We start from the raw sequence: 12,026 nt of genomic DNA, 5'->3' as shown, positions 1-12,026 counted from the left end.
ATGTGACACATCCTCGCTCCTGGAGGGGGCAATATGGGTCTTTATCTTTATTGTTCATCACCCATTCCAAGTTTCCCTGAAGTGTGGTATGCAGTGTTCTTTTTTGTTCTGAGATGCAGTCTGGTTCTGTTGCCCAGCCTGGAGTGCAGTGGTGTGATCTCGGCTCACTGCAACCTCCATCTCCTAGTTTAAGCAATTCTCCTGTCTCAGCCTCCCGAGTAGCTAGGACTATAGGCGCATGCCACCATGCCTGGCTAATTTTTGTATTTTTAGTAGAGACAGGGTTTCACCAGATTGAACAGGCTGGCCTCAAATTCCTGACCTCAGGTGATTCACCTGCTTCAGCCTCCCGAAGTGCATTGCAGTGTGAACCACTGCTCCTGGCCTGCAGTGTTCTTTTAGGTAAAAAATTAATGAACATTTTTCATATTAATATGCAAATATTAAAAGAGATAGTGATTTCTCATTTGTGGCAGTATTTGTAATTCCTTTACAAATCACTTTTAAGTTTAAAAATTAAGTAAACAACAGGATATATTGACACAGACATGGCAACATTATGATGGCAGGATAACGACCGTGTTCACTTCTGAGTAGCTGGAGATATTCTTTGTACTATTTTTCAGGTTTTTACAAGTCAGAAATTATTCAAAAATGAAGTTAAAAAAAGAATTAAAACAAGTATGAGATAATGTATTAACTTTATATTGTCAAAATCTAAATAAATAGCTATTTTCTGGGCAGGCGTGGTGGCTCACGCCTGTAATCCTAGCACTTTGGGAGGCCAAGGCCAGCGGAAAACTTGAGGCCAGGAGTTCAAGACCATCCTGTCTAACATGGTGAAACCCCATCTCTACTAAAACTACAAAAAACTAGCTGGGTGTGGTGGTGCACACCTGTAGTCCCAGCTACTTGGGAGGCTGAGACATGAGAATTGCTTGAACCTGGGAGGTGGAGGTTGTAGTGAGCTGAGATCATGCCACAGCACTCTAGCCTGGGTGACAGAGACTCTGTCTCAAAAAAAAAAAAAAAGTATTTAAAAAAATGCTGGCATTTGACTAAATCAGAATAATAAACAAATAGACAGTAAGTTTAAAATAAAAAATAGCTGCACTCCTAGCCTGGGCAACATAGTGAGACCCTGTCTCTAAAAAAAAAAAAAAAAAAAAAAAAAAAAAAAAAAAATTAGCAATTAGCTGGACATGGTGGCATATGCCTGTGGTCCCAGCTACTCTGAAGGCTGAGGTGGTAGGATTGCTTATGCCTAGGAGGTGGAGACTGCACCACTGCACTCTAGCCTGAGTGACAGAGCGAGACCCTGTCTTTAAAACAAAACAAAAAAAAAGCTGCAATCAAAACATCTTGCTCAGAAAGTTACCCGGCCCAATCTTGAGGCAGTTCCACCAAGAGTTTAGTGAACAGACATTGCCAATGTTATTTAGGACACAGAACAATTTATTGAGCACTATATTCACTATTTGGGTGATGGGATCAGTAGAAGCCCAAATGTCAACAACATCAGGTAACATATCCCTGTAACAAACCTACACATGTACCTGTGAAATGAAAATTATAAAAAAAAAAAGGCGGGGCGGGGGGGGGTGCGTAGAAAGAAAAAAATGAAACACTTACTAAAAGCATTCTGCCGGAATAGCTTAACTTGGATGCCAAAACCAGGCGAAGTGCTCAAAAGCAAACGTAAACAAAACAAAACAAAGTAAATTTATCAAATGAAACCCAGTAGTGAACTATATAATACATTATGATACAGTTGGATTTAATTAAAGGAACACAGATAGGGTTAAATAATTTGAAAATTTTAAGGTCATTTAGACTTTCCTACATTAAATAAAAAAGTGGAACCCCCTGATTTGAGGAAGCCTAAAATAAAAAAAAAAAAATAGGAGAGGCAATATCTTAATTTTGATGTGAGCTACAATAACATCTAATAGAAATGCTTCTAACCTTTCACTGCAAAATAAGAAGGAACAAGTGCTATTACAACATTCCTGGCAGTCCGAACCAATGCAACAGGAAAATAAAAATTAAGAGGCTTACATTTTTGCAAAGAGAAAAACTCATGTGTAGATGTCATGACTGCTTATTTAGAAAATCAAAGTGTATCAATTAAAAACTATGGGGGGGAAAGGAGGGGGTACAAACAAAGATTATTAGAACTAATAAACGATTTCAGTAAGACGACTGAATATAAAGACACAAAAATCAAAAGCATTTTTTTTTTTTTTTGAGACAGAGTCTTGCTCTGTGCCCCAGGGTCGAGTGCAGTGGCGATCTCGCTCACTGCAAGCTCCGCCCCCGGGTTCACGCTTATTCTTCCCTGCCTCAGCCTCCCTGAGTAGCTGGGACTACAGGCTACCGCCCCACCTCGCCTGCTAATTTTTCTTTGTATTTAGGTGTAGAGACGCGGGTTTCACGGTGTTAGGCCAGGATGGTCTCGACCTCCTGGACCTCGGATCCGGGCCTGCCCGCCTCCCAAAGTGCTGGGATTGGTACTTGGAGCCATCAGCCTCGCCTAAAAGCATTTTTTTTTTTTTTTTGAGACAGAGTCTTGCTCTGTCACCCAGGCTGGAGTGCAGTGGTGCAATCTCGGCTCACTGCAACCTCTGCCTCCTGGGTTCAAGAATTTCTCCTGCCTCAGCCTCCCGAGTAGTTGGGACTACAGGCTTGCATCACCACTGTAATTTTTGTATTTTTACTAGAGATGGGGTTTCACTGGTCAGGCTGGTCTTGAACTCCTGACCTCAGGTGATCTGCCCACCTCAGCCTCCCAGTGTTGGGATTACAGGCGTGAGCCCCCATCTCCAAATACGTAGATATCAACCTGTACTATCATTTTTAATAGACATGGAACAAATATATGAGAACTGCTGTAATTAACAAATTATGGTTATGTACTTATTTTTTGAGATGGGGTCTCACGGGGAAAGAAAATGTGGCAGGTGGGGAGTACTTTCACAATTTTTTTTTTGAGACAGAGTCTTGCTCTGTTGTCCAGGCAGGAGTGCAGTGGCATGATCTCGGCTCACTGCAACGTATACATTCTGGGTTCAAGCAATTCTCCTACCTCAGCTTCCTGAGTAGCTGGGATTACAGGCGTGTGCCACCCCACCCGGCTAATTTTTGCATTTTTATTAGAGAGGCGGGGTTTCACCATGCTGGCCAGGCTGGTCTAGAACTCCTGACCACAAGGTGATCCGCCCACCTTGGCCTCTCAAGAGTGCTGGGCGTGAGCCACTGCACCCAGTCTTTTTATCCATTTTATGTATTTGTCTTCTTAATAAGATTTTTTTGAACCTGATTCACACAATGGACTAGAACGCTTCTGAAATCCTATTGGGTACTGACAATCTTAACAGTCTATTAATTAGTTTTATCCCTGTGTGATTAGTGGGCAAGAGTATCTTAGTTTTAGCTAACTAAGGCTAAGCTTCCTGTTCTTCTCATATAAGATCATGTATGTTCAGGAAGATGAGTTAGTTTTATTAACATACAAGTAAGAAAATTAGTTGTGGAAGTGACAGAAAACTAAAAAAAATTGATTTTGGAAATCTGCCTTTACTTCACCTGCCATCTCCCTAGTGACTTTAAGAATGCTACATAAAGTTTAAAAACCAAGAACATTTGGACAGATTTTGAAGGTGTGAATTAATGAAAAAAGTAATTTCACCTTTAATGATCAGCTCAGTTACTACTGTACTGTAAAGTTTCAAGACACTAAAATTAGCATACTCCAACAAAGTTATTTATATAACAGATATTTTTCTAGTCTAATTTTCCAGTATTTCTTGGAAATTCCCCAAATTTATTTCAATTCTCTAATCTCATCCCAGCCAATATCATGTTCTGTTTAATGTTTAACATGCTCATATTATTAAAATATAGAAGTCACAGGTCTAACCTTCAATGGACAGAGTTGTATGTCACTATTTTTTTGCCCCAACACACTTTTTAGATGAATAATTAAGCAACACATATCCCTTTTGCTTTCATTGCCATTTTAATAAAAAAAGAATATAAACTCCTATATTACAAAATATATTTCGTATTGATGTCGCAATGGAAATTTTACAAACACAGACTTTATAAAAGGGTGTCAAGAAGCCAATTCCAGATGAAGCAAAGACATGAAAACAGGAAAGTTCTAGAAAAAGTCTAAATAAATGTATTCACATTCTATGAGTGAAAAAGATACTTCAAAAGGACGTCCGTAAGGCTGGGCACAGTAGCTCATGCCTGTAATCCCAGCACTTGGGGAGGGTAAGGTGGGCGGACTGACTTGAGCCCAGGGAGTTTGACACCAGCCTGACCAACATGGTGAGACCTCGTCTCTATAAAAAATACAAAAATTAGTCTCGTGTGGCAGTGCCCACCTAAAGCCCCAGCTACTGGGGGGACTGAGGCAGAAGGATTGTTTGAGCTCAGAAGGTTGAACCTGCAGTGAGCTGTGATCATGACACTGCACTCCAGCCTGGGTGACAGAGTGAGATCCTGTCTCAAAAAAAAAAAAAAAAAAAAATTACAAAGAACTCATATATATTAATTTTGTATAATTCCTCTAAAGGAATTATTCAAAGATCTCAAAATATTTCACTGATATTTGAGTCCTGTAAGTTTCCATTTCATACAGTGATATAAGACCATGGATAGAATATATCAGCGAATAAAGGAAGACATGCCAAATGTCTCATCTGAATGTTTTGACCACTCCATGATCTTTGGTTCTCACACTGCTGCATAGTTAGGTTTCAGAGGCTGGTCTTCGAATTAGGTCACCAAAATATGCAGTGATTGTCTTCAATTTATTGTTAAGGAAGTTCTGTTCTATTTCCACTTGCCCTCCAGGCCCAGCTAAGGATGCCACCTAAAAAGATGAACAGAAGAAAGTCACACACACACATAAGCATAATTTCAAAAGTCTTCCATTTGTACTGTTTTGTCAAATAATAGGAAGACTCTGGCTTTTAAGTCCTTTGAATAACGAGGCATCTCAAATGTTCACTGCTACTTCCCAGGCATCGATGCAGTATTTGGTGGTAGGAATACTTGTTTCAGGTCCTTCTGATATTATAGGAAAGTTCATAGTGTTACGCTGTTGTATAGGACTTGATCTCTCCAACGCCATAGCTAAAGAACTCAGAGGAAGAAAAAAAATGAACAAATCCTTCCCAAACATCAGATTTATTAAAAATTTTTATTTTTATTTTTAAACATTAGAGGCAGGGTCTCACTTTGTTGCCCAAGCTTGTCTTGAATGCCTGGTCTTAAGCATTCCTCTCACCTCTGTCTCCCAAAGTCATGTTTATTTATTTTTTTTGTTTTTTGAGATGGAGTCCTACTCTGTCGCCCAGGCTGGTGTGCAGTGGTGCGGTCTCGGTTCACTGCAATCTCTGCCTTCCAGGTTCAAGGAATTCTCCTGCCTCAGCCTCCTGAGTAGCTGAGATTACACGTGCATGCCACCATGACCAGCTAATTTTTGTATTTTTTTTTAGTAGAAATGGAGTTTCACCAAGTTGGCCAGGTTGGTCTTGAACTCCTGACCTGGTGATCTGCTCGGCCCAGCCTCCCAAAGTGCTGGGATTACAGGCCACCGCACCTGGCCTAGGTTTATTTTTAAAATATTATTACTATTTTTCTCACCCTTTTTCCTCCTCCTCCCCAGGTTTATTTCTTAACAAAAATATTTAAAGAGTATTTCCCTTTCCTGAAAGCCTTTGTCCTGTTCATCTTACTGTCTGCATCTCACCCTCTTATTCATTCGACAGTATTTACTGAGTACCTGCTACATAATCCTAGCTCTGATCCAGGCCAGGATCCCTACTCTCATGAGGAGTCTAGCCTCTAGTGACTTTTCCTTCTCTCACTGATCTCCTTTCTTTTCTCTCACCTTGGACCACCTCTTCTACCTGTTGCCCCTTTATGTATTTTAAATGCTTTCTACAACAATTTTGGTAAAATACATTGCTCTTTTTGAGGTCTACCAGAATACAGTGACTGACTCCTTTATTAGGAAGCTGAAAGCACTGCTCCTTCCCCACCTCCACAGTTAGCATCAAAAGGATGCTAGCCAAATGACCAGCATTTGACAGTGGAATGGGGCAGTTAGCTGCTAAAGATTCTTTTGTTCCATGACAGTAATGCTTGCACTCACCTTGGTACATTATAAAGTAGTAATGTTTTACCCTAAGTTCTTATACAGGTAAGGTTTTGTTTTTGTTCAGTACTTTTGTCAACCAAACTCTCAGAAATCTTTTAAATAGCAAATATGTTACTTTGTAACTCATGATTATTTCACCAGAGATCAGTTTTTCAGGGTAGTAAGAGGAAAGATCAAGAGAAGGCAGAATGCAGTGGGGAGCCCTGGCAATCAGAGAATAGAATAGAATAGAAGACACAGCAATAGAAAAAAGCACACCCAAAGTATTAGGGACAGGCATAAACAACAAGAAACAAGCATTTTCTGTAACTGCAATCAGCAAAATTATAGTTGTGTATTTTGTAAAGAGAGGTGTTCAGTCAGTCTGGTTTGGTTTTAAGGGTTGAGAGAATGTAATCTCAGTGGTATTATGCATACCACCCCAGCTTCTGGTAGAAGGGAAGATTTATTATGCATTTCCAGTGAGTATGTAAAAAGTCACAGACACAGAAATAGGGAATAATCAACCAGTCATTCCATGGTACACTATGTGAAAATAAGTCAAATACAGTATCCCTTATAATGATTAAATGCACTCTCCCTACTATTTTTTTTTTTTTTTTGTAAGGGATATTTTAAAAGTAAATATAAAATTAAAAAAAAACCAAAGTACACTCAAATAGAAATATATAAGAATTTATTAATTTCTTTTTTGGTATCTTTATGCCAGTCTGATATTTTTACAAGAAAGGACAAAAAAAAAAAAAAAAAAAAAAGTTATTTTGTCTTTAGCCAATAAAAGCCATTTTGAACAGTTTATCACTTTTCCACAATAATTTTTCTTTGAGTTGAGATATAACTCAAATGTAGCATTTCTGCTGTGCCTTTTAACAAATAACTTAAAAATCCCCAGTTCTACCAATAATTTGCTGCATTAATTTAAAAAGCCATTTTTAGGCCTGGCGTGGTGTCTCATGCCTGTAATCCCAGCACTTTGGGAGGCCAAGGCGGGCGGATCACGAGGTCAGGAGATCGAGACCATCCTTGCTAACACAGTGAAACCCTGTCTCTACTAAAAATACAAAAAATTAGCCGGGTGTGGTGGTGGGCACCTGTAGTCCCAGCTACTTAGGAGGTTGAGGCAGGAGAATGGCATGAACCCAGGAGGCAGAGCTTGCAGTGAGCCAAGATTGTGCCACTGCACTCCAGCCTGGGCTACACAGCGAGACTCCATCGCCAGGAAAAAAAAAAACAAAAAACCAAAAACAAAAAAAAAAAAACAAAAAAAAACAACAAAAAAAAAACATTTTTGCTGTTGTTAAGAAAGCCATTAAAATAGGCTTTGGCTTTCTAAATCCAAAAAATAGGAATACTGTCTCTCTCCCTAAAAGAGCATTTTAAAGAAAAGAAAAATCATTTCTGAGGTTTACTTGAAAAAAAAAAAAAAGGTACTATAAATATAATTATTATTTCTTATATAAGCCATAAATAGGATTACACAAAAACCAATTTCTGAGAAGATAGGGTAATTTTTTTTGTATCTCTTAATACCTTTCAGAGGGTTGTCTAGATGTGGCTGCTTGGGATTACAATAAAAAATGAAGGTAAGATGGGAGTTTTCTCAGAAATCGTTGAGTTCTGAAGTCTGTGCAAAAGAGTTCATAAATTACTTTATTCAATAACTATTACTGAGAGCTTACAGGTGTCTGTTCTAGGTAGTGTAGTATAGCAACAAACAAACAAAAATCCCCACCTTCATGAATTTTACATTCTAGTTGGGAGAGTCAGATGATGGACAAATAAAACAAATATTGTTCCTAATACTGAAGAAGAGGGTGAACCTATGTGACAAAATATAGTGAGAAAACTCTTATCTACTTAGTGTTTAGAAACAATTTTTTTTTAACTTAACATGTTACTTTCATGTGTTCTGATTACAAATAATTTCTAACTTTAGCCTTTTTGTACTTTTTCACATTTTCACAACTACATATATTTTAAAAGTTAGAATTTTGCAGTTGGAAAGACTAAAAATTTAGTAATTCAAGCAAAATAACCTTGCTTCAGACAAATTTAATGAATGCCATTTTCTAGCTGTCCTTATTTTTCACTAGAAGGTTTAGCTGGCAAAATGTTATTTGGTTCCCTCCCCTTTCTTAGAATTTAGTAAACTGTGAGAGGAAGAGAGGGTAGGAAGGACGCAGAGAGGGATAACAGCAGGTAGAAACAGATAAAGATTAGCAGCTCTGGATTACTTTCCACTTTTTGGCATATTACCTAAATATATTAATTTTACTAAAATAAATCCCAATTAATTTGGAACAAAACTAGAATTAAGGACTGAACTCTCGACTAGATTTGACATCAGGCAATAAAGTTATTTGGGGACTGGGAAAGGAGAAACAGAAAAGATCACAATGAAGGTGTTAAAGTACAGAAGATTTAAGCATCAAATATACATTCAAAACTGCATTTTTTTTTCTTTTTTTTGAGATGAGTCTGACTCTATCACCTAGGCTGGAGTACAGTGGCACAATCTCGGCTCACTGAAACCTCTGCCTCCTGTGTTCAAGCGATTCTCCTGCCTCAGCCTCCCGAGTGGCTGGGATCACAGGCACCCACCACTGCACTCGGCTAAGTTTTGTATTTTTATTAGGGATGGGGTTTCACCATGTTGGCCAGGCTGGTCTCAAAACTCCTGACCTCAGGTGATCCACCTGCCTCGGCCTCCCAAAGTGTTGGGATTACAGGCATGAGCCACTGTGCCCGGAGCAAAACTGCATTTTTTCAAAAGAAACTGAATAAAGTAAAAGTGCATGATAACTGAATGAGAGAAAATAACCTCCCAACTGCATCCTACTGGAAGAATATATAATAATTACTAATCATAGATACACTTTACTACAAGAAAGACACAGAAACATCAGAGCACTGAAAAATGCCCTATTACTACATGGAAGAGATTGTATCTATGATATGCAGAAATGTGGGTAGAAGATAATTGTACCAGATAAAGACCATTTTATGTGGCCTTCAGATCTGTGTCAAATACAATGCTAGCAGCAGCAAGCATCTGAAATACTGGCTGTGACTACAAACCTAATGTCACACAGGCCAAGTAAGTGCCTTACCACTAGTTCTTTTTGTCCTCTTTTCTTTTGCTAGATCCAACTAATAATCACACGAAAATAAAACAAAGTTGAGAAAACATTTCTGGTAATTAAAAGTTCTCTGGGAGGTGAAAGAAGAAAATATTTTTTAGTCAGCAGAAAATCAGGCGTCATTCAAACTTAAAAATATTCATTAAATTAGTTCCATTCTCTGCACATGGTAAACAGAAATGAGATTTCTATGCTTAAGTAAATACATCTTAAAGCCACCATCATCAACAGGAACACCTGGTGATAGGTCAAAAAAAAATTCTTCCAGGCTGCCGGGCATAGTGGCTCAGGCCTGTAATCCCAGCACTTTGGGAGGCTGAGGCGGGCAGATCACCTGAGGTCGGGAGTTCGAGACCAGCCTGACCAACATGGAGAAATCCCGTCTCTACTAAAAATAAATTAGCCGGGCATAGTGGTGCATGCCTGTAATCCCAGCTACTTGGGAGGCTGAGGCAGGAGAATGGCTTGAACCCGGGAAGTGGAGGTTGTGATGAGCTGAGATCAGGCCATTGCACTCCAGCCTGGGCAACAACAGCAAAACTCCGTCTCAAAAAAAAAAAAAACAAAGGCATCACAAGCTAACTTACACTGGTGTCCTAAAAGGAGGCTACCAGGCCAGTTACGGTGGCTCATGCCTGTAATCCCAGAACTTTGGGTGGCTGAAGTAGAAAGACTGCTTTAGCCCAGAAGTCCAGCCTGGGCAACGTGGTGAAACCCTGTCTCTACAAAAAATAAAAAAATTACCCAGGCGTGGTGGCCCGTGCATATGGTTCTCTGAAGGCTGAGGTAGGAGGATTGTTTGAGCTTGGGGTTTGAGGCTGCAGTGAGCTGTGATCATGTGACTGTACTCCAGCCTCGTGGATACAGCGAGGCTCTGCCTCCAAAGAAGGAAAAAACCCCACCGAAACCCAAAAACAACCAGTTCACTAAGTTCTGTCCTTCACTCATTCTCAGAACCAGATACCGGAAACATGAAGACTGTTCAACAAATTACAGGAAGCACAGGCTATCAGTACAGGACTGGCAGATAGCACTGTGTGGCGCAGAAGAGCTGGGTATCCCTCTAATTTCTATCTCCATCATTTAGTGAGAAAAGTTACCCACAGAAGTGAAGGAGATACAAGCTATATTTAGAAACATTTCAGCAAAACTGCATTTGTGTCTTCCCAAGTCAACTATGAGGCCAATCAGTTCCACAACCCCTCTAGAGCATGACAATATATACGGTTTAAGAGCAAACGATTCTGCTCTAATTGTGCAGCAGCAAACTTCCCAAGGGAAAAGCTGGCTAGTAAATATTAGGAACTGATCACGTATTTATCATGAATTGCAGTGTATGATTAAGCAGTGATTTCACTAAGAATCGAGTTGGTCTAGAAAACTGGGAACTGGGCCGGACGCGGTGGTTCACGCCTGTAATCCCAGCACTTTGGGAGGCTGAGGTGGGCGGATCACTAGGTCAGGAGATCAAGACCATCCTTGCTAATACGGTGAAACCCCGTCTCTACTAAAAATACAAAAAAATTAGCCGGGCGTGGTGGTGAGCGCCTGTAGTCCCAGCTACTCGGGGGGCTGAGGCAGGAGAATGGCGTGAACCCAGAAGGCGGAGCTTGCAGTGAGCTGAGATCACGCCACTGCACTCCAGCCTGGGCCACAGAGAGATACTCCATCTCAAAACAAAACAAAACAAAACAACAAACAAACAAAAAAACTGGGAACCAGGCTGGGTGCAGTGGTTCATGCCTGTAATCCCAGCACTTTGGGATGCTGAGGTGAAGAATAGCTGGCCAACATGGCGAAACCCCATCTCTGCAAAAAAATATAAAAACTAGCCAGGTGTGGTGGTGCACACCTGTAGTCCCAGGTACTTGGGAGACAGAGGTGGGAGAATCGTTTCAGTCTGGGAGGCTGCAGAGAGCCGTGATCATGCCACTGTCCTCTGGCCTGGCTCTGTCTCAAAAAAAATTGGGAACCAATTACTGAAAGAGTCAAATTCTACTTATTGCTCCAATCTCATGGTGAGCTAATATTGTGGTAACAGATAAATCTGTTTCTTCTTGGTAACAAACACTGTGTCAGTGGGAGACAGCAAGGTGTAATAAGACTGTCGCTGTGCGGCAGAATGACCAGGCAAATCCCCATACCTCCATAGTTTAGCCACCAATGAGATCAGGTGCTTCAGAAACATACTGCTCCAGAATCTCATGATGAGTCAATGAAATGGCTAAGAGGACACTGTACACCCTACCTAAGCATGTATGCCAGCTCCTATGCTGTAGATGTATAGTGTATGAATGCAGGGTATTCTTAGTGTGGTAGGAATGAACGCACTGTGGAGTGCTATGAGCTGTAAAGGCTATTTTCAAGTAACTAGCTTGGAGTCTACTATTCCAACATGTACCAGAAGCCCAATCCAGTTCTTAGCCTTCTTTTTACTCTCTCATGCTTCTGGTTCCTAAACCTGGACTAATGTTCTCTACTTATACGAGAGCTACCATTAGATTAGATTTCCACTATATTAACTTAATTCAGAAAAATTTGACACAAATTAAAAAAATCGAGTATTTAGAAACCAGTTAGGGCCCAATCTTCCATTTATTAAGTACACAGATACTATAATTACTTAGAATATTTGCAAATAAATCTGTGATACATTTTTATTGTATTTAGCCAAAACCACCAAAAATGCTAATAAACTGAATTTAGTTATA

At 39.9% G+C, this 12,026-nt stretch overlaps 1 protein-coding gene across 2 annotated transcripts in view; it reads right to left on the bottom strand.

Moving 5' to 3' along the window:
- Positions 1 to 3,999: 3,999 nt before the first annotated feature.
- Positions 4,000 to 12,026, bottom strand: part of TGS1 (trimethylguanosine synthase 1) — a 50,318-nt gene continuing 42,291 nt past the window's right edge. For both annotated transcript variants that reach the window (XM_003902764.4, XM_009213048.4), the window contains one exon: positions 4,000 to 4,882. In XM_003902764.4, the coding sequence (XP_003902813.2) occupies positions 4,760 to 4,882 (123 nt within the window). In that variant the 3' untranslated portion in view covers positions 4,000 to 4,759. The remainder of the gene's footprint in view (positions 4,883 to 12,026) is intronic.

This window comes from Papio anubis, chromosome 8 (assembly GCF_008728515.1).
Source record: "Papio anubis isolate 15944 chromosome 8, Panubis1.0, whole genome shotgun sequence".
NCBI lineage: Eukaryota > Metazoa > Chordata > Mammalia > Primates > Cercopithecidae > Papio > Papio anubis.
Note: the sequence above shows the minus strand (reverse complement) of the source record. Positions and strands in the feature narration are given on the sequence as shown.